The 23,242-nt window shown below is 45.2% G+C and overlaps 1 protein-coding gene across 2 annotated transcripts in view; it reads left to right on the top strand.

Moving 5' to 3' along the window:
* LOC146666927 (integrin alpha-11-like) overlaps positions 1 to 23,242 on the top strand; it is a 46,670-nt gene that overhangs the window by 11,440 nt on the left and 11,988 nt on the right. For both annotated transcript variants that reach the window (XM_085415056.1, XM_085415057.1), the window contains 17 exons: positions 1,290 to 1,401; positions 7,671 to 7,780; positions 8,128 to 8,219; positions 8,743 to 8,857; positions 8,933 to 9,060; positions 9,424 to 9,572; positions 10,163 to 10,307; positions 10,421 to 10,586; positions 10,771 to 10,841; positions 13,743 to 13,887; positions 14,307 to 14,455; positions 14,575 to 14,718; positions 16,147 to 16,350; positions 16,448 to 16,578; positions 17,196 to 17,368; positions 20,366 to 20,505; positions 20,592 to 20,702. In XM_085415056.1, coding sequence (XP_085271182.1) covers positions 1,290 to 1,401; positions 7,671 to 7,780; positions 8,128 to 8,219; positions 8,743 to 8,857; positions 8,933 to 9,060; positions 9,424 to 9,572; positions 10,163 to 10,307; positions 10,421 to 10,586; positions 10,771 to 10,841; positions 13,743 to 13,887; positions 14,307 to 14,455; positions 14,575 to 14,718; positions 16,147 to 16,350; positions 16,448 to 16,578; positions 17,196 to 17,368; positions 20,366 to 20,505; positions 20,592 to 20,702 — 2,285 coding nt within the window. The remainder of the gene's footprint in view (positions 1 to 1,289; positions 1,402 to 7,670; positions 7,781 to 8,127; positions 8,220 to 8,742; positions 8,858 to 8,932; positions 9,061 to 9,423; positions 9,573 to 10,162; positions 10,308 to 10,420; positions 10,587 to 10,770; positions 10,842 to 13,742; positions 13,888 to 14,306; positions 14,456 to 14,574; positions 14,719 to 16,146; positions 16,351 to 16,447; positions 16,579 to 17,195; positions 17,369 to 20,365; positions 20,506 to 20,591; positions 20,703 to 23,242) is intronic.

Raw genomic sequence — 23,242 nt, 5'->3', positions numbered from 1 at the left:
CTGAGATCAAAAGGTTGTGAATGAATGCCATATGCATTTTAAACCTGGTGAATGACATATCAGCCAATCAGATGATCCCGTAACCAGAAACGCTCTCAGTGAGAAAGCTGAGAGCTGATTACGTCATCGGAGCAGGAGGAAAGACACAAAACCAACCAGTGATGACATCAGATCCACCACGGCATGGATGAGTTATGGGATTAGATCAAAATAACAGGACAGGACCAACTGTATGTACACGCTGGGGTCTGAGCAGGCAACAGGGACAATCAGGAAGTAAAAGGCACACAAAGAGATGAGACTACCAAATGGTCTGTATTTGTATAGCTTTATTAGTCCCTAAGGACCCCAAAGCGCTTTGCATATCCAGTCATCCACACATTCACACACAGGTGATGGCAGCTACAGTAGCCACAGCTACTCTGGGGCACCGACAGAGGCGAGGCTGCCGGACACTGGCGCCACCGGGCCCTCTGACCACCACCAGTAGGCAACGGGTGAAGTGTCTCGCCCAAGGACACAACGACCGAGACTGTCCAAGCCGGGGCTCGAACCGGCAACCTTCAGATTACAAGGCGAACTCCCAACTCTTGAGCCACGATCACCCCGGCGGTCGTGGCGACAGAGGGAGACAGAGGGAGACAGAGGGAGACGAAACTAAAATAACGAAAACTAAAATAACAATAAAACGCTCCGTAACACTTTAAGATACGGCCCACGACTAAAGGCAGAATTCCCCTGTGATTAAAAGGAATGTCAGTGTATTATAATTATGATAATATATATATATGTGTAAGTATTATATGTTTACCTGCAAACACTTAAAGGCAGGAACACGCGTCAGGTTTTTACAGGAAAGGAAACACAAATGATAAATTAAGTAAATTTAAGTACAGCACAAGTCATTTTTAGCAGTGTGAAAATAGTATTTCCCATTTTCTGCTGGAGGTTTCTTCCTATTAAGAGGGAGTTTTTCCTTCCCACTGTCTCCAGAGTACTGCTCATAGGGGTCATATGATTGTTGGGTTTTTCCTTGCAACATGAAGCACCTTGAAGTGATTGTTGCTGTGATTTGGTGATACGTGAATAAAGTCTGGACTGCAGAGATACCGTCTACGTCAGCAGCTTGATGATGTTAGGTTGATAGCACAGCTTCTGAGAGCAATAGCAGCCTGCGTTACAGCTGCTTTCACTTTGTTGGGCCGTTCCCAGCTCACGTGGCTGCAGGACTCACTGTGGACTGGTTTTAATGGGTGGTGAATAAAAACAAACCTTTTTCTGTCTTTCAGATCTTCAGCTCTGTTTCAACTTTGACACGAAGAACTTCAAGATCTTCGCTGGGTCTAAAGAAGCTCAGTTCGGGTACACGGTGCAGCAGCACGAGGCGGGAGGACAGCAGTGGTGAGAATCCCGGCGTCGCGTCCCGAACCCGTTCTTATAGATTCCTTGGTTTACTTTAACCCACCTGTTCATGAACTGTTTCAGGGTCCAAGTAGCTCCGAGACTCCACTGAGAGTCCAATGGTTACAGCAAAGTTTAACCCGCTGGCGTTAGCAGGATGGCACACGGCTGACAGGTGCAGTCAGGTGTAGGCTGAAGTGAAAAGATGGCAGCAGCTTACAAAACCAAGCCTTAAACCTGCATTACTGTAACAGCCAGCAGGGGGCGACACCTGTAAAGTCTGACTGAAGGAGGTTTATGTGAAGATGAGCCTGCAGGGCTCAGTGAAGTCTTCCCTCGTGAGTTTCAGGCCTGAATTAAACGTGATGTCCGTTTTGACGCAGGCGAGGACTCAGGGCGGGGCCACATCTCTCGGTTTCTTGCTCGTCGTGTCCGGCCGGCGATGTCGAAGCGCTCCATCTCGAGGCTTCCAACACGTTCAAAACTGGAGAGAGTTCTAGGAAAATGTTCTCGTCTCCTCGGGGAGGCTCAGCTCAAGCTGAACATCTCCTCCAGGTGAGGACAGAATAGATGGTGTCTGCGTGTCTGCGTGTCTGGTTGAGGATGAAAGATAATGGCGGGGTGCTGGGATTTACTGGAGGCCGCGGCCCGTCTGAAGCCAGCAGGTTTGTATGTTCTGGGCCATGGAGCTGAAATACCTTCGACTTGGAACGCCGCTCGTCTGTTTCCGTCCTCCCTCTGCAGCGTGGCCGTGAATTATGTCGAGATGTCAAGATCATGTTAGGATGACACATTTTCCACCAACGAGACTGAAACGTGGAACATTTCTCTGCAGAGCATGTGGACATTATTTATAGTTCTTACTGCTGAAAATCCAGATTTCATAACGCAGGTCGTCACTCTCGCGCTCTCGTGCAAACACTTGTTCCTGTACAGTTTGTCCTTGGCTCCCCGCTCAGTCTGCTCTCCCATCCTTCATCTTTATATTTTCAGCCTTCGTGGACTCTCAGCGGGCCTTCAGAGGAGATGAGGTGTGTTAAAGTGGGATGAAAGAAGACGACTTTAGAAAGAAATATGAAAATACGAAGAAGCTTCAGAATAAAAACGAGATATTAGGAACACTGAGAAACTGATCAAGTCTTGGTGACAAAAACTCTGCACAGAGCTGTGGGAAAGTATCTGATATCAGACAAAGGAAACCACAAAACCAATGATTTCATTCATTAAGGGAACAAAGTGATCAAACCTACCTGCCCTGTGTGCAAAAGTAACTGCCCCTACACCTGGTAACTGGTTGTTCCACCAGCAGAAACAGCAGTGCTGTGTTTGTGATGCCTTCAGTGAGTCTTTCACGTCACTGTGGAGAAACTTTGGTCGACTCATCTTTGGAGGATTGTTTGAATTCAGACATGTTGGAGGTTTTTCCAGGATGAACAGCTGTTTAAGGTCCACTCCGAGACCTTCATTTGGATCATTGTCCTGCTGCCTGAGTGCTCTTGAGCTTCATGGCATGAACTGATGGGAGGACATCCTCCTGGAGCAGCAGAGCAGCCCAGACCACCACCATGTCTGCTGCTGCCGTGATGGCGTCTCATCAGATGTGACGGGGCTCAAACCCTCTCTGGGATCATCCAGATGTTTTCTGGCAGATGTGAGATGAGCCTTGAACTCTCACGGAGGTCATTTTTGCCCCGTGTTTTTCTCATTGTTGAATCATGACCTCTGACCTTAACCGAGCAGAGTCGATGTTGTTCTGCGGCCTCTGGATGAGCCGTTGAAGCCGCTCCTGTGAAGGTTCAGCTCTGCTCCAGTTTTCCTCCACGTGTGGATAACGGCTCTCGCTGTGGTTCGCTGCACTCCCAAAGCCTGTAACCTTTCAGACTGATGACGTCGCTGACTTTGGTTCTTTAGATCTTGGCATGATGCGCTGCTGTTTGAAATCTTTTAAATAACGTTCAGAATCAGTGGAAAGAATGAAACGTTTGGCAGCGTCAGCGAGTGTTTGTTCGTCACCTGGGAATCAGAAGGGCAGAAAATGAAACAGCAGAAACCTGTGAGCACTTAGTTAATTATCAGGAGGTTACGCTGTTGTTTTCCTCTCAGCCTCTGTCTGCGGTTGCAGGTGAGATTGTCCAACAGTTTTTTTGTTATCTGGAAACTCTTTCAGCCGTGACGCATACCTCGCGATCCTCCAGGATTACAGAATCGCTCTTCCTTTTGAAGTCTCAGGTAAACAAGTGGAAAGTATTTGCATTTGTCTTGCGAGCAGTCTCTCCTGCATCTGGAGGCGGAGCGCCGGATCTGGAAACTATGTGTTGTGGTTTGTTATTCCCCAGCCTCCCTCTGTGAAGCCCATCACGCCGCTCGCCACCGTGTGTGCGTGTGTGTGTGTGTGCGTGTTGTAAAGGGGATCTGACACGGTAATTCAGCAGGATTGTTTTTCTGCACGGTGATATCTGCATTTCAGGTGTTTGACTTCTAAGCAGACACTCGGCACAGAGGCATAATCCTCGCCTTCTGTCTTCCCAGTTATCCTCAATATTCCTGAGTTCATGGGAGAATTCTTTGTACCAATAAACCGTCAGGCTCTGCGACTGCCGCCTGCTTCCTGTTTCAGCCGCGATCAGTCGTCTTTCTCATTCCTGCTCTGTACATTGATGAGGTTTAAAGTCCTGTTTGTTCAGGCTAATAAAAAGATTGCGGTACTCCTTTTCATAGAAATGACAATTATTATTTTGGTTTCATGAAGCTCCAGATGTTTTCAGTGGGTGGCTGTCTGCAGCTGGACGCGGTCCACTGAAATAGTGAATGGACGCTTTATACTACATGTCTCATTCACACAAGCACTTCCTCTACACCTGCGTACTTTCTATCTAACACTCACACTCCAATGGACTCATCGGGAGTACCTGAGCTTCACAAACACATTAGCGTGCAGACTGGAGCAGCCAGGGATCGAACCGTCAACCTTCAGGCTAACAGATGATCATCTGGTCTGCTTCCTGATCTACAGGCAGCCCAATATAAAGGAAATGGGAAAGACTTTCTGTCAAACAGATGTTGTATGGATAGATCTCAGGGATGCTGCTCTGACCTGAATGCTGACCATTTCACCTTCTCTGCTGGAGGTCGGTCACACAAGAGCGAGGCTTTGGTCAGAGGTTGTCCTTTGAACGTATTCGTGTAGCAGCATAAACACGTCAGATTATTTTGGGAGAAAAGGCTGTAGGAACCCCGGAGCGTTCCTCTCCTCTGTGGACGGCTCAGCTGGAGCGCTCTCGAAGCTCAGCGTGGGTCGGTCGCAATTGTGTTAGGTCGCATTTTAATGCAGCGGGTACCCACAGGAGTGAACTGTCCACATGCAGGGTTGAGACAATAATGGATTGGATTTATATAGCGCTTTTCAAGGCACCCAAAGCGCTTTACAATGCCACTATTCATTCACTCTCACATTCACACACTGGTGGAGGCAGCTACGGTTGAGCCACAGCTGCCCTGGGGCAGACTGACAGAGGCGAGGCCGCCATATCGCGCCATCGGCCCCTCTGGCCAATGACCATGAAGAGAAGCTGTGGTCTCCTCACTAGCAGCTCCATGTTCCTCAGTGCCTCGCTCACTGCGCAGAGAGCTGCCATGAGAGTGAGGACGAGCCCGCTTTGATCATGAAGCTGTTTTCATCGTTTTAAAGTGGCTTCATTAGTTTGACTCTTCCTTTAAACGTCTCTAAGACGAATGATCCCCGATATCGATTTCGGTGGATTGTGTGAAACCTTTCAAATATGTTGAAGCAGAAACTGTTTGCTGATAAAGGTCAGCTGAGTCTGTAACATTAGAGGAAATGTCCTCATGCATCTCTTATCGACTCTATTTGTCCTGCGTGTCCTGGTTTGGATATTTATCTGGTTTTGTTTAACCGTGTGCAACACGAGTTTCACTTTTTCCTCATCATAGTCCCAAAGCGCATAAATCGCAGTGTAATCAGAGATTGGTCATCCCTGTTTCCCCTTCTTTGTTCTGCATTAATCTGATCTGCAGTCTGTGATTCCCTCGAAGTACGAGTGAGGACTGATTACTCACTCACGATTGGTTCAGGTGCTGCGTCTGCAAAACTGCAACACAATCGAGTGTCGCTCCACTTAGACAGCAGATGTGTTGCTCATCAGGTTGTTGAAAGTAACAGAGAGCAAACATCTGCCTCGGTTACATCTGTGAGAGCGACGGCTCAGAGTCGCCGCCGAAGGACCTGTGGTGACCTCAGTTACATCTGAGGTCAAACCTCCCGCTGTGCGTTTCCTCAGCCAGGATTCAAGCTGCTGTCCGTGTGTGTGTGTGTGTGTGTGTGTGTGTGTGTGTGCACCATCAGGCCGAGCTGCTACCAGAGGCTCTGACTTGCGTTCCTTCAGTAACAGCCAGCTGTAAGACATCTACTCTAATGAAGCTAAATGTGAAAGAGCAACAAAAGGTGCTGCAGGAGACGAGCAGATGCAGGCAAAAATAAAAACAAGTTCATCACAAATCCAAAATAAAATCGCAGGAACTGATTATTATTTAATTTTTTTTGTATTTAAATAATTAATTATTAAGGAAAATGAGCTTAGTATGAATCTCTACCATGCCACGTACACTTTATTTGACCACACTCGATTAAATTCAATGTTTTAAGCAGTGAAAGTTTGTTACTTTTAACAAAATTTACATGTAATTAAATTATCTATGTTGGGCAGGACAGGATGTACACAGGCTGTTACCAAAATAAAACAGGAAGTGACGAATGGAGAACTCGAGGAGAAAGACAACGCTAAGAAACACAAGCGATGGCCTAAAAGTGGCATCACCAAGTAAAGATATTGGAATAAATGAACACTTGTTTTCATATAAACTGATCATAAAAGCTGTGACGTGAGGTCATCGTCATCGGGGAACGAGTGGCATCGAAAGAAGAAGAGATGCTGGAGGCATGGCTGACGCTGTCTTCCACACAGGCTGGTTTGGGCTCTTCGGCGGTGGTCAGCTGGGATGTTTGTGCAGGAACAAGGCTGAGGTCATAAAAGCAATCAAACCTGTGAGAGGAAAGCTTTGGTTGACTTGTAATCGGATTACTCCAGAAAGTCTGCAACACTGTAATTGTCTGATAGAAGATCACCACTTTTAACTCCAGCAGCGTCTACGCCGGTAGATTTATCAGGCTTCACCTTCGAGCTGTTGGTTTCGGGGAAAACATCCCGGAGATCATCAATTAAATGACAAAGAGTCCCGTAAAGCAGCAGCAGAAGAGCCCGTGCAGTTTGAAGTTTCACCGAAAGCTAAACAACATCACCTGCTCAGGAAGTGATCAGCATGGCGGGATGATGTCAGAGGCTCGGAGGCGTGCTTCTGTCTGCAGGATGTGAACCCGGGCCGCCTGCGTTCTGGGATGTGGTTTGTCAGCCCTGCTTTTCCGCCGTTTGATGTGGACAGGAGACACTTTAGCAGATTGAGGGTTAGCGCTCTGCCGCAGCAGCTCCTCTGGTATGTGAGTCAGCCCTCTTCCCAGAACCGCCACTGAGGCCACATGTGGTGGCGTTTACGCCGGTTAACACTAATGACCCGCCTGCTGAGTGTAACTGTGGCAGCAGGATCTGTGTCTAACATGACCGCTGCCACGAGGACTGACCTCTGAGGAGGGGAAGTGAAAAAGTTTCTGTACGTGCAGAAAAATACCAAGAAGGTCTGTGATTTAAACGCAGCTCATACTGGGCCAGAACCCAACCAAGAGCACTCCAATGAAAGGATTAACAGACCACAAAACATAACGTTTTCATATCAGACACACACTGTAGGCTGTTGTAGCTCTGAGTGGAGGCTGTGAGTGATGGTGCAGAAACCTCCTGTTCTGTCTTTCACAGCTCCTGAACGCTCGGGCTAATCCTAGCAAACCCTCCTCTTTGCTTTGAGCCTGGACAAAGACAATGACATAATGCTTCAGGTTACACACACTTAAGTTCAGTTGGTGACATAATACAGCTCGCAACTAAGGGTGTAATAATATATTTTATTTAGAATTATAAGGTCATTATATTTACCCACAAATACTTAAAAGTCATGAGCTTTGTGAGCTGTATTATAAAGTGTACGTGCAGCAGTCCAACAGCTCGGCTTTGGACATCTAACCATATAAAACCAGTCCGATACGGCGTTCGAGCCTCAAAGACGAGTCCCTCTTTTTCTAGAATTCGTGACTTTTGCATTATAAATAAAGTTTGTGATTCAAACTGTGTGCGTGGTTGCAGGTTGCTGGTTGGAGCTCCCTTTGAGTCCACGGGGAAGAAGCAGACTGGCGATGTGTACCGATGCCCGCTGGACAGCAAGAACTCTGCAAACTGCAGCCGACTCAACCTGGGTGAGCAGCAGTGCATGAATATTGATGATCAGGTGCTTTCAGGTGTGTAAACTGTCACAGAGGTCAGAGTAAAACCTGCAGGGGGAAGGTCGTGGACCTCATGGTGAAGACATTTTCACCATGGTGTCATCGCCTTGGCCTCAGGTTTCATGTCGGTTTGTTGCCACCTCAGGCTCACTGCTTTGTCGGCCCTTTAAAGTGGAAATGCTGCTGCATGTAGGAATGCTTCCGTTAGATGTTTCAGACAGCAGGAACTGCTACAGGAAGGAAGATTCAGGACTTTCACAGGAAAACACACTAAAACATTCAACTTAAAATCACAAAGCATCTGCTCTGGCTGTGATCAGGGAGACTCACTCTGAACAACGTGTCTGAGAGGAAGGACAAGATGAGGCTGGGAATGACGCTGACCTCCAACCCCAAAGACAGCAGCTTTGTGGTGAGTCCCACCGAAAGAGTTCATCACGATAAAGTCACCGCCAGAATCAAAGCTAAGGTAGAGGCCTCTAAGAACAGAGCAGAGGGAAGTGAAAACAAACAGTCACCATTGTTTTAACTGCTCAGCACTTATAGATTTTACAACATACTTGTAGTAAAAATGGTCAAAAAATGGTAAACGACTCATATTTACATAGAACTTTGAGTACTTAGTACTCTCTTACTCCAAAGCTTAGTCAACCTTTCCCTAAAGTGCTTTTCACCTAACATTTACAGTCAAGGAAACTTTAACATGCAGGCTAGAGGAGCTGAGGATCGAACCCATAACCTTCTGATTAGTAGACAACCCGCTCTACCTCCTGAGCCACTAAAAAGCACCAACAGCACAAACACCGTGCAGAGCTTCTGCTGTTGTCACTGGTTTTGTTTTATTTCATGTGTTTCTGCACGTCACACCAAGTCATTAAGCTTTGATTTTCTTCCTTCCTCTTGTGTTTGTCCACTCGGTGTGTGTGCTGCCTCAGACCTGCGGTCCGCTCTGGTCTCACGAATGTGGAAGTTCCCTGTACAGCACTGGGATCTGCTCCAGAGTCGGCCGAAACTTCAAGCTGTCCAACACCATCGCACCTGCCCTGCAGAGTAATCAGCACACTTCCATCCACCTATCCGTCCATCTGTCCATCCAGTTTCTAACGTTCCTTTACAATCTTGTAGGGTGTGAGACGTTCATGGACATTGTGATTGTTCTGGATGGTTCCAACTCCATCTACCCCTGGTATGAAGTTCAAGACTTCCTCATAAACATCCTGCACAAGTTCTACATCGGACCAGGTCAGACACAGGTTAGTTTATCTCTTGATCAGAACCAGATAAAGTGAGCATCCTGCCCTATCTGCACACAAAGACTGTAGTGCTTTTAACCCTCTGAGGTCTGAGTCATCATCAGTGCCCGGCTCTAAACCCCACACAGTCAGAATATGCAATTCTTGTTTTAATTATATTGTCATGCCAAGTTTTTCCAGTCCGGGAACAAGGAACACCAAAACTATTCACATTTTCCCCAAAAAGTCAATTTTGACCTTCTCCGAAATGTTGGGTTACCACTGATCTTAGATCTGAGAGTTCATCTGTTCATAGTTTGAAGGTGACAGGTGCTGCATGAGTGGTTTATTGTTCATGTGGACAGAGCTGTATTTTGGCTGCAGGTGGGAGTCATTCAGTACGGCTCTTCGGTTGTCCACGAGTTCACACTGGATGAGTATCAGACGGTGGAGGACGTAGTGGACGCTGCCAGGCGCATCGACCAAAGAGGTGGTGAGGAAACGAGGACGGCATTGGGAATCAACGTGGCCCGGTACGACACCAAATTATGACCCCAAACAAAAATGTGCTGGGCCCACACAAACTTACCCTTAAATAGTTATTGGTCTGATACCATTACCCACCTACTCTGAGCAACCCTGAGAGTTCCAGTCATTTACTCATGTTGGGAAAATGGATTGAACCAAAGTTTCCTAGTGTATAATTTACTAAACCTACCAAAATTAAACCAGTCAGAACATTAATTACTTCCATATGGCAAAGTATAAAAGTTCTCAAACATGAACCCACAGATGAAGCATCTCCAGCATTTTTCAGCCAAAGCAAGTTTTTCTTTCCCCATCAGCTCCTGGAGGCCGTAGCTCCTGTTTCTTTTTCTTGGCCTCGTAGCTAAAGGCCAAGGATTTCCAAAAGATGTTTGAGTCTCTCTGAGACGACTACCAAGAAAAGTCCAAAGCAAGCTCTGGATGAAAACTAACAAAGTGCCTTCACAGAGGACTTAGATAGAGATAATGTTAGCAACCAAGCTACACCAGCAGGTACATGAAGCAGCTAGCTAAGATTAGCCAGAACAAGCGTTCAGAGCTTTGAATCTTCTGAACTTCATCCGATGTTCCTGTGCAGATCCGAGGCGTTCCAGCGCGGCAGCCGGCCGGGAGCTCAGAAGGTGATGATTGTGATTACAGACGGTGAATCACATGACAGTCCTCACCTGGTGCAGGCCGTCACAGACAGCGAGAGAGACAACATCACCATGTATGCCATCGCTGTGAGTCTTAGCCCCAGACCCCCCACCCCCACCCATCGAACTCTGTTTCTATTGGTTGTTTCTGGACTTACGAAGCGCTGACTAACATCCTGTTTCCTCTGCATCTCCTGCAGGTTCTGGGTTATTACAACCGCCGGGGAATCAACCCCGAAGCCTTTCTAAAGGAAATCAAGTTTATTGCCAGTGACCCTGATGAGATGCACTTCTTCAACGTGACAGATGAATCTGCGCTGAAGGACATTGTGGACGCCCTGGGAGAGAGGATTTTCTCTCTGGAAGGTCAGCTAACATTTATCCTGTTAAACTGTAGTATTTACAGAAAAGCGGAATCCATCGTACTAACGAGCATTTCACAATTAACTCTGAAAAGTATTATCTAATGATATTCATTAAAGTGTAACAGGAGGACTGGAGGGTCTGGAGGGAAAAGTTAAGTCGTCTTTGTTGTTTGTCCGGTTTGCAGGAACCAGCAGTCAGGGTCGAGGGTTCGGTCTGCAGATGGCTCAGGCCGGTTTCTCCTCACATTTAGTCAAAGTGAGTGACTCACAGCTGCATTCTTACACAGTGGTAGTGATGTGTGATAAATGAAGCGCTTTCAAAAGCTTCCACAAATCTGTCTATGATAGGAAAATGGTTTTCCTGTTGACCCACTCTGTTACATTCAACACGCAGAGCACTGAGTGCAGAAACAGGTGCAGGTACATATTTGTCACACTGATGTGTTTCAGATCATCAAACAAATGCTAACAGTAGAAATACGAAGTAACACACGACTTAGTGATGGGATATTTGGACGGCACATGGTTTTTATTGACTGAGAAAATCAAAGGACAAGTATTACTTTTTAAGTGATAGAAGTTTAACTTGGATAAAGCGATACAAGAATTTGTGAAGTAAAATGGAAAAGAAGATCTGTGGATTTTCCATTTTAGGATTAGATTTCAAAGATCTGTCCACTCTGGACAGAAAAAATAATAACTTCCATTAAATTACTGCTGAAAAACATCTTCATCTACTTTTTCTGCATAAAAAGGGACTTGGCAAAGTATCAATTATTCAATTTCCTCAAGTTTTCTTCACTAAAGCTGAACCCAGAAAGAAGACAGGAGCAGAGCGGCGGTTTTGCCAACAGAAACTTAAATGCTGGTATCGGTATCGTCCTCGAACATCCATCACCAGCCTGGTTCTGGTCCTGACAAATATCTAAAGCTGCAGGATGAGAAGCTTCGAGAAATATTTCTGTTGTTTCTCATCCAGGGAAAATCGTATCCCAGCGTCAGGGAGTGAAAATGTGAGGTGGAAACTGTGTGTGTGTAACAGAGAACAGATGGTTTTCCTGAACGTAAAGCTGCAGGCACGAACTCATTGGAGAATAGATGCAAATCTGCACACACACACACACACACACACACACACACACACACACACACACACACACACACACACACACACACACACACACACACACTGACTGCACACAGACAAATATGCAAAGTGTTTCTGCTCTTAAGTTTTGGGATTAAAAAGGTAAAATGAGGTAGACTGATGAGGAAAACAGGCATCATAGCATCATCTCTGCCTGCAGGAAAACCATCCTCAGCTCCTTCCTGCAGGTTTACTCATGCAGGGCTCAGCAGCTCAGGTCCTGCAGGCGGGACACTTTGTGGCGCTGGCACCGCCAAAAATTTGGTCACTCACTGCCGTCCTCGACTTTCTGTCCCGGAGAGACGATGACTCAAAGATTTAAAAACGTTCATATCTGGACTTTACGACGGCCTGGCTGCTCACACGTGTGTTGAGACAGTTCAACTGAGTTTAAGGACAATTCAGAAACCATTTCAGTTCCAACATTGCCAGCAGGTTTTTTCATCGTGGGGTCTTCAGGTTTGCAGCTCAGAGCTCAATAAGTTTCCCTGTGTAACATCTTGTCACTTGTGAACTGTTTAGGGCCTACGTCCTCATACACGCCCTTATATGGTCTTTCTATCCAGTTCTTCTCAAGATGGAAATCATATAAAACTGCAAGGTTTCATTTAGAAACCGACATTTCCCAGAGTTTTCTTTTCAAATAACAGTTGTTTAACGTGTCTAAAATACAACCTAACTAACCCAGGCGTTTCACCAGCCACCTGATGATGTTACTGTCCTATCAAAAGTACTCAAGTACAGTACAGGAGTCACGAGCAGTGTTGGTCAAGTTACTTGAAAAAAGTAATCAGTAACTAATTACTGATTACTTCCCCAAAAAGGTAATCCTGTTACTTTACTGATTACTTATTTTCAAAAGTAATTAATTACTTAGTTACTTAGTTACTTTTTAAAAACACGATTTACAACCTGAAGAGGTGATAGAGCGATAGATCTTTCAGCCCAATTCTACTTTTTCTGCATAATCCATCATACAAAATGTAATCAAATGGAAAAGTCTCTTTTTAAATTTGTTTTATTAGTTTTAATCTTTTAACTTTATGCATCAAGCAAAAATTTAATTATCTGCAACATTCTCTGACTGGAAGAAATTAGTTTAACAGTTAAACCTATTTTCTGCACATTCCAGCACATAAAATAAAATATTTTTTGTGTTTACACTCAGTCTTTCAAATAGATGCAAGTAAAACACAGCAGAAAATAAATAAAGTCAAAGACTCAGCGGTCCTGTTGCTCTATTTTCACCTGTAAAGCAGGAGTTGGGTAGGCGGAGGTTTACCCTGGTGCAGGTGTGCCGCGGTCAGTGGAAGAATCCAGTTTCTCTGTGAGTTTCCCATTACGTCGTAGCTACTCGGTGCTTGTTGGAAGTTTAGGGGTTTTTTTTGCTGTAAAAAGAAGTTTTCTTCCCACGCACAGCGGACACTAATGTTTTTGTCACTTTTTATGGAATCAAACTCAAAGTAAGGTCAGTACTTCCACGCTTTAAACGCTGCACGCTCATACTCTCTCTGCACTCGATATATGATCCATTGTTGATCTGCACACAGCTGTTGTCACGAACGTCGCACTCGCTTACGTCACTGTCGTGAGACATTCTCGCAAAAAATCACGGTTTTAGTAACGCAGTAATGCAGCGTTCCTACGGGAAAGTAACGGTAATCTAATTACCGTTTTTGCAATAGTAATCCCTTACTTTACTCGTTACTTGAAAAAAGTAATCGGATTACGCGTTACTGCCCATCTCTGGTCACGAGTGACTAAAGGGCCTTTAATGGGGAAGTGCAGTGCCAAAATCAGTCAGGGCCAACTCAGACCTCCCAGATGGGACTCTGTGCTTTTCCCAAAGGTTTGGTCATTCAATGCTGTCCGATGACTCAGTAACAACTTTAATATCTGGACATACAGTCAGGGTTAGAGTGGGTACCTAGAGTTTCTAGGGTCGCCTCTGGGAGTCCTCAAACATAGTGGGTGGTAGTGCCTTCCCTTTAAATCCATGTTTTCCTTTAGGATGGTGTTCTTCTCGGAGCGGTGGGCGCCTATGACTGGAATGGTGCCGTGCTGAAAGAAAGCAAACACGGGAAAGTTGTTCCACCGAAATCATCCTACCAGGATGAGTTTCCAGAGGAGCTGAAGAACCATGCAGCCTATCTGGGTAATATTGATATAAAGTGTACAACATGATATGTGATATACCAGCCTGTAGTCTGTGGGTCTTCAGAAGGAATGGTGAGCACAGGGGTTGTATAGCTGCGATACATGAGATCACTCTAAGGCTATGCCCTCTATGATGTCATACAGATTCAGTAGTAGAAATAAAACATGATAAACTGACTGTTTAGAGCAGTCTAAAGTGTGTGTTTGGCCCATTCTGGTCACATTACTAGAAACTTTAGTCAGGTTTAATGGGAACATCCCCCTTTGGAACAGGAAACATATGACAGGAAATAAGAAAATGCAGAGTCGGTCTACTTTAAGCTTTCTTACCTTGGAAGAATCCGAGGAAATAGTTCTAACAAAATGGAACGGTCAATGTGTGCAAGTCAAACGAATCAGTTTTTCATCTTCTTTCAGGCTACTCGGTGGGTTCACTCATTTCATCCCGCGGCTCTCAGCTTTATGTAGCTGGAGCTCCAAGATTCAACCACACTGGAAAGGTGATCATATTCACCCTGAAGAACAGTGGAGACCTGACCATCTGGCATGCACTGCTGGGAGAGCAGGTGTGTTTTAATCCACTGTGACCATATTTGAATGAATCAAACCTGGTGGACATTCAGGTATCTCTTCCTTGGTGTAATATCTTGTTTAGTTTCTATGGTTTATTTGTGTTTTTGTCTAGATTGGGTCATACTTTGGCAGTGAGTTGCTATCGATGGACATTGACAGTGACGGACAGACTGATGTCCTCCTGGTGGCAGCACCCATGTACTACAGCCATGGCTGGGAGAGAGGCAAGGTTTACATCTACTCTGTTACACCGCAGGTATAAAAACCACGTACTGCTACAAAGGAGCAACCAATTTCTCTGTAACTGTCATTATAGCAGAAGAAGTTGTCACAAGATGATAACCCCACACAAGAGTCATGGACAAATTATGAGACAAAAGGTCCTGTGCACAGATTGGTAAAAGTACCTCAACCCCCACTGACAGCTTTATCTAGTTTTATCTCTTCAGGCTCTCAAAAAAGAAGGCAGGCAGACTTCTTTAGGCTCAAACCTAAAGGTGTCCAGCTGTCTTCTTTTTCAAGCTCTTAAAACTAGCATGACCTGGATGACTGAGAGCCACAGAGGTTCAACTAGTGGTCAGTTTGCTGGTTTTCGTGATTATTTTGAGTTTCTCTCTCCTGATTGGTTTCTGTGTCGTTTTGAATGTTTTTCACTTGTTTTAAAACGGTGAAAAAGAGTTGCAGAATTATCTGTCGCTTTGTGATTGTTTGTGTGACTGACCTTCCATCACCTAATGTGAACTATGTCTGTGAAGGTTCTCAGTCATCCAGGTCATCGTAGTCAAAGGAGCTTGCAAAGAAAAGCGTCTGGACTTCTTTAAGTTACTTGTAGACGTTTCACCTCTCATCCGAGAAGCTTCTTCAGTTCTAAGGTCAAATGGTGGAGAGTCCCAGATATAAACCTAGTGGGAGTGGGACCTCTACATTGGAGAGACCAAACAGCCACTTCACAAGCGCATGGCACAACACAGAAGAGCCACCTCCACAGGACAAGACTCAGCAGTCCATCTGCATCTTAAGGATAAAGGTCACTCTTTCGAGGATGCCAATGTTCACATGTTGGACAGAGAGGACAGATGGTTTGAAAGAGGAGTGAAAGAAGCATCTATGTCCACTGTGAGCGACCATCTTTGAAAAGAGGCGGGGTTTACGACACCAACTCTCTGCCATCTATAATCCAGTTTTGAGATCCCTTCCCAGACGCCTTAACGCCCACTCACATCCTGGGCCATCTGACCTCAGGAATTCGCATGATAAGGTGGGGCCAGGTTTCATAATGAGCTCACCCGAAACTCTGGCTGATTGGGACCCACACCCAGTTTCACACCTTGGCTCAGGCGATTAGAGGATCATCAGGGGGTCCTTTTGTCCCTCTGTGGGGGGAAACTCCCACTAGGTTTATATCTGGGACTCTCCACCATTTGACCTTAGAACTGAAGAAGCTTCTCGGATGAGAGGTGAAACGTCTTCAAGCAACTTAAAGAAGTCCAGACGCTTTTCTTTGCAAGCTCCTTTGGCCAAATGTGAACTATGACTTCAAACAAAGCCTTGTTCATGCCCCATCTGTGTGCTGTTAGGCCTGTTCAGTAATCTGTCCACGACTGGATTGAAATTACTTTTTTAAATGAAACCTTGATTAAAAAAGAACAAAACCTGAACCAAAGAATGTTTTGTTTCTGTCCAGACGTCGTTTGTCCTGCAGGGGGTGCTGGAAGTGTCTGACCACTCCCAAAACTCCCGTCTGGGCTCAGCGTTGGCTCAGGTACCTGACATGAATGGAGACGGGTTCAAAGAGCTTGTTGTGGGAGCACCACTGGAGGATGACCACCAGGGGGCAGTCTACGTCTTCCATGGCAAAGACAAAACCATCCAGCTTCAGTACAGACAGGTAACCAGTCCAGATGCTAAGGGACCTTAGCTGGAAGAGATAATGCAGCATCAGAGAACCCAGAGAGTTTTAATCTTCTCTCGCTTTGCTTCTCCAGCGTCTGTCTGCGGCTGGTTTTTCTGCAGGTCTTCAGTATTTTGGCCAAAGCCTTCATGGCGTCTTGGACATCAATGCAGACGGACTTGTCGACCTCGCAGTGGGAGCGCTGGGAGCTGCTGTCATTGTCTGGTCAGAGCCTCATTCATAAACTGACAGATGATTTGACCCTGTAAGGCTGGAAAAACGAATCAAATCGGCGTTCTTTCTAAAGGCCAGCAGGGGGCGACTCCTCTGAAGTCTGGCTGTAGCAGTTTATGAGAAAATGAGCCTCCAGCTCACTTAAATACTGACCTAAACACTTGTGATGAGTTTAAGCTTTAATGACTGTGTTCAAAGCATCTTCAACACAACATGATGTCTGTTCAGTAAACAAGGGTCAGAAAGCAGGGGATAATTTAGGGCGTGGCTAACTTGTGTTTGACAAGTCACCTCCCAATAGGTGTTTTTTCCTTCTGAAAAACTCAGGCCCTCAGATTGAGCCTGTATGAGGTTGTTGCAGTTACAGCAACCAGACTCACGATGAGTCACCACCACCTATGAGGGATCAATGTGGTCCATAGGAAACTATAGACAGATAGACTCTTCCTATCAGATTGGAGCGCATTGCACTCACTGAGGAGTCTTTGTGAAACCAAACCCTAGTTTAAGTACATCCAGTAAAACCGAGTTATGCGGGACCTGACTCTCCACAGTTTGGAACTCCAATACACACAAACACTCATAATAAGAATGCTTCATCCCTGCAGGTCACGTGGTGTGGTGCAGATTCAGGCTAAACTAACCTTTGAACCCGAGAAGGTCAACATCTTTAACAAGGACTGCCAGCGAGGAGGGAAGGAGGTCACCTGCATGTCCGTGATCGTCTGTCTGAGTCTGGACTTCAGGACAAAGACCAGGACGAAGACCAGGAAAGATGTTGGTAGGAGTACACAAACATGTCTGCTTATTCACCTGCGTGGGATCTGATCACCACACTGAAAGGTCCTGCCTCAGGTTCAGGCACGTTTTCCTCAGAAATGACATTTAAATCAATCTCAAATGAGCTTTTGAATCAAATCAAAAAACTGGATCCACACATAGAGTTCAAAGATCCAGAAACATTATTATCACTTTGACACCTCTGATTGAAGGAGAGGTCAGAGGTCAAATGTGACATATTTCAAATGCAGTGGTACTTTCTATATGTTGACAACACACAGCACAGTTGTAATGATTATAGTTTCTAAGTTCTGAGGATTTTTGTTAACTTTCCACTGACAAATCATGAAGGCGACCTTGAAGATCTCGGTGGATGGAAGTCAAAGTTTAATGGATTGTTGACATGACCCCGCTCTACACCTCGACACCACTAGTTCCCTCACCGGAGGTAACTATGGTGCATCATCTTATCTCTGGAACCTGGCCCAGAGGAGATGCAGCACCCATCTGAGAGGAAAATGTACATCCTAGGACTTGTGCCTAGAGACCTGAGCCTAGCAGCAAAGCTGGACGAGGTCCAGGGGTGAAGGAGAAGATGACTTTGAACGGGAGGTTGGCGTGATTCTGTCTTTAGTGTTTGTTATGAGTTACAAATCGCTTCCTTCTGTTACATCTGGCAGCATTCACACTTTCCTGGAAATGAGGTCGGCCGCTAACAAAAGCCAAATTTGTGTCCGAAGGAAAAAGGTAGCAGCTAATCTGCTGTTGTGATGTCACAGTATGAGATCATCCTGGAATAGCTCATCCAGTCTCTCTCTGAACCGGCCGAGTTTACGTGTCATTCAAAAGAAGAGAAATATGAATTCTTCTTCTTCTGCTAACAGCTGTGCAGTGTTGCAGCTGAGTGGACGCAGCTGTTTTCTGTCTGTGTGGAGGGAAGCTTGTCGTGGTCGCAGAGGCCCGCGCTGTTGTCGTGTCTCTGTGTAACCAGCTCCAGATGTTTGGGCCGGCTGCATGGAAACCTCCCTAACATGCTAACGCCAGCCAGCTGTTTAACTGTGTCGCTGCTTCTCTCTCCGTCACCTCAGACCTTCTTCACGTCTCCCTCTCCTCGAGCTCCTTATTGCCCACCCGCCTCCCTAAGCGTCCAGCCTGGATTGGACGTTTACAGAAACACGAACACGAGCGTGGCTCAACAGATCGAAGATCTGAGCCACAGGCTGAACCTCTGTTTGATTGGACCAAATATCGACCCGTTTTTGTCAGTGTGGACGTGGCGTTTCTGACACCAGCTGAGCAGCAGCTTACCTCGGCTCTCCGTGCTCTCATAAATCAAACTCAGTTGTTAAACAGATGAACACGAGCTCTGCAGTTACACTGTAGGCTGCTGCATCCAGCAACTAATAAGGACGCAGGAAATGCGTCACTTCATTACTGTAGATCAAGCACTAAGAAGTAGTTGCTGTATTTTACGCGTGCGTTGCTATTATGAAAGTTTCTAAAGGCTCTCAGACTGAAGAACAGTTTGGCTGCATGCCGTTTCAGACATTAGCTGCACACGGAGATGAAGAACACACACCGGCAACGTGTTTGTGAAAGCTCACGAAGGTCCAGATAACGGACTGACACCAGCTGCATTGTCAACATATTTATTTATTAGGATCTGCTTTAGTTTAGCCTGAAAGCACGACGAGTCCCGGACATAAAAACAAACATCAGCACAGCACTGAAACTTCAGTAATACAACCACATCCGAGTTCAACCTTCACAGGTATTGTTTTGATGACTTAATGAAGAACCTGAATCAGACCCAGGATCAGGGAGAGGCAGCTACCTGCTAGTTTGCAGGATCCAGATTCTTACTCTGGATGGCATTACCTTGGCCTCCAGTAACACTGTGAGGAACCTTGGAGTCATTTTTGACCAGGACATGTCCTTCAACGCACATATTAAACAAATATGTAAGACTGCGTTCTTCCATTTGTGCAACATCTCTAAAGTTGGAAATATCCTGTCTCAGAGTGACGCTGAAAAACTAGTTCATGCATTTATTACTTCCAGGCTGGACGACTGTAATTCATTATTATCAGGAAGTCCAAAAAACTCGCTGAAAAGCCTTCAGCTAATCCAAAATGCTGCAGCAAGAGTCCTGACAGGGACTAGAAAGAGAGCAGATTTCTCCTGTTTTGGCTTCCTGTTAAATCCAGGATTCAAAATCCTGCTCCTCACATACAAGGTCTTAAATAATCAGGCCCCATCTTATCTTAATGACCTTGTAGTACCATATCACCCTATCAGAGCACTTCGCTCTCGCTCTGCAGGCCTACTTGTTGTTCCTAGAGTATTTAAAAGTAGAATGGGAGGCAGAGCCTTCAGTTTTCAGGCCCCTCTTCTGTGGAACCAGCTTCCAGTTTGGATTCAGGAGACAGACACTATCTCTACTTTCAAGATTAGGCTTCAAACTTTCCTTTTTGCTAAAGCATATAGTTAGGGCTGGACCAGGTGACCCCCTCTTGTCCCTCCCAATGTGTTTATATTACACAATTTCTTTTATTTTTCATGGTCACTATGTGTTCTCTTCTGCCCCTCCCTAATCTTGAGTTCTCCCTCCCCAGTGTTGCTAAGTGGTGACCATTGATAAGCATCTGACTGTTGTGGTTTTCTCCCTAACACTGTAGGTTCTTTACTTTCATATAAAGTACCTTTGAGGCGACTGCTGAATGAATATTACAGTGTACAGTTCCCTCTTTACAGGAAGCTGTAAAGCTGGTACTTGATTATGTTGTGAAACAATAGTCGGTGGACTTGTTTCTAATTTATTCCAAAACATTTTTGGAAGCATAAGTGGAGCAGTTCGGACTAACGACTACAAAAGATGACATCACTTCCTTTCATATCCTCTGAAGGACCTGTAAAAGTCTGCTTGTATTTACAGTCTCATTGTGCCACATTAAGCCTCTGTTTCAGCTCACATTTTCCTTCTCCTCCTCCTCTTCAGCGGTCTGGTACAGTCTGCTGTTGGATGAGAGGCGTTTCCCTCCCCGGGCAGTGCTGGACGAATCGGATCGACAGCAGCCCCGAAGTTTGTTTCTCCAGACAGGAAGTCAGATATGCAAACGCCTTGGCTTCTCCGTCCAGGTCAGAAACAGCCCGGGCACAATCACGGTCAAATGATTCCCATTATGTGTGAGTCCTTAAACACGAAAATGTAATACGACAAACAGGAGACGACAGATTACGGGCGTCCCATAGTTGTCGTCCTGGAGACAGGATTGCAGAACCCAGATGAGGGGCCGGTGTTGGACCCGGACTGGCAGAGCACCCAAAGAACCGAGGTGAGAGCTTCGAACACGGGTTTGAACTGCCTGATTAGCTTCAGAGCAGAGAAATTTTTTTTGCACAGGACACTTTTTATAAAGTGAAAAAAGGTAAGAAAGAAGTTGTTGTTCAGAGCAGACCAGAGTCAGCTTCTCTGAGATGTATTTTCTGATGGGAAGATGATAATCTGAAAGCTTTGGATTTACTGGTCAATCTTAAACCCGCCCTTGTGGTCACGATCTGGGTAACAGCCTGAAGTATGAGGTCAGCTCCTCTGAGTTTCCTCTGAAAGGTGAAGAGTTCAGACATCCTGACGGAGCTCGAAGTTGGCTCCAACTTTATGTCAAGAGGAGCCAGTTCAGGGACGTTGGGCAACTAATCAGGCTCTTCCCTGGAGGGCGGGGTACACTTAGAATTGCTATATATATATATATTAGGGGTGCAACGATACACAAAATTCACGGTTCGGTTCGGTTTGATACTTTGGTGTCACGGTTCGATATTTTTCCGATACAAAAAAAATGTTCATGCCTTTTTAATTTGTCATTTATTAAAATTATAAATATATATTTTAACTCAAAAGTACAGTTTTTAAATTTAACCCTAACCCTTGTGCGTGTTTTTTTTATTTTGACAGCGAATGCGCACCTGCGGACCACTTATGTGCAGCCCTGGTTATTTAGCTCGTCATATTGCAGCCACAGAAATTCTTTTGTCCATGAAACCATAAAGCTGCACTTTCTTTTTGCCTTATAGTCTGATTTGTCATAACTTCTCCGTTTTGTGGTAAGCTTTTCTTTGGCTGTCACTTCTTCACCCTGACCTGTCTTATTTGGCTCAGCAGAACTAAAATATATATCCTGCTGCTTTTACACTCACTCACATAAGCTCAGCGATTCTCTGCGCGATCAACCTCTCACATGTTTAAGCTGCGGGAGATTTCACTTGTCATGTTTGCATAGTAAGCTAACGATTAATAAGACGATGTCAGAGGAATTGGTGCACAAATTATCATCACTCACAGATCAGTGCTGTCGCTCTCTATACACAGTTCGCACGATTGCAAAGTGAAAGCAAAAAAACAAGCGCAAATTCAAACGCGATTTCAATATGTCACATATTGACAGTGGCTCATCGATGCCAATGACATAATTACCCAGCTACATTTCTGAAAGAATGCAAAAGCATTGACATATATTTTTCCTACAATAGCCCGACGGGCAGGGAAGAGATAGATTTTGGTAGCCCGACTGAAAAAATCGCTAGCTCCAGGACGTCGGGCTAGCGATTTTGCGAGCCCTGTATCTGATTGAGGAATCACTCATCTTTGGAAAAGAGAGTTTATTACAGAGAAATGTCTCTTTCCAAAATAAAAGCTATACTATCCGCTTCTTCTGGGCTATATTCTCAGCAGCATAAGGAGAATCCTGTGCTAACAGCTGTCTAAATGACTCGGCTAAAGTTAGTAGCATGCTTGTTGTTTTTGTCTTTGCACTAGGATGATGTCGGCGTAAATGTGCAGTCATATTCGTTGTGTTCCCACTAGTGCTTTCAGGTTAATCTCGTTGAAATGACCTTAACGCCACAACACGGCAAATCTCCGTTAACGAGCTACCGCCGATCGCCCCGTGCATGGGGCTAGACAGCCAACACGTTAACGAGCTAACTGCGCTAACACACTAGTTCCCACCCATGTAATTGAGCATTGCATGGCACATCCAACATACTGTTTTACTTTAGTCCATGACTCGCTTACCTTCAGGGTCATACGTCACATGAAAACCAAAATAATTCCAAACGCCAGATCTGAATGAGAGTGGGGGAGGTCCATGTTGCAAGGAGAGCTTAACTTCTGTCTTGCTAGCTTGCCCTGCGCTCTTCCTTCTGACGATGCTGTCTGTGTTGAGCACTCAGTGGATCTGCGCTCGACAGTGCAGCCTAGGCGGAGTAGTCGAACGCAGATCCACTGAGCGCTCAACACAGACAGCATCGTCAGAAGGAAAGTTGATAAAATAAATTAAAAATGTTGTATTGTTCGATACATATGCGTACCGAACCGAAAGCACTGTATCGAACGGTTCAATATCGATACGAATATCGTTGCACCCCTAATATATATATATATATATATATATATATATATATATATATATATATATATATATATATATATATATATATATATATATATATATATATATATATACACACACACACACATACATACGGTAGCTTGCAAAAGTATTCAGCCTTGCAAAAGTATGCGTAATTATTCAATAACTTTATCCCTGACCTGTCTGGTGTCTAAATCCAATCCAGAATCTGTGGCAAGATCTGAAAACTGCTGTTCACAAACGCTGTCCGTCTAATCTGACTGAGCTGGAGCTGTTTTGCAAAGAAGAATGGGCAAAGATTTCAGTCTGTAGATGTGCAAAGCTGGTAGAGACAGACCCTAAAAGACTGGCAGCTGGAACTGCAGCAAAAGCTGGTTCTACAAAGTATTGACTCAGGGGGCTGAATAATTACGCACACCCCACTTTGCAGTTATTTATTTGTA

Source organism: Rhamphochromis longiceps, linkage group LG7, assembly GCF_057381845.1.
Source record: "Rhamphochromis longiceps isolate RC_006_pf linkage group LG7, R_longiceps_female_GT1.1, whole genome shotgun sequence".
Classification (NCBI taxonomy): Eukaryota; Metazoa; Chordata; class Actinopteri; order Cichliformes; family Cichlidae; genus Rhamphochromis; species Rhamphochromis longiceps.
This window is presented reverse-complemented; position numbering and strand designations above follow the sequence as displayed.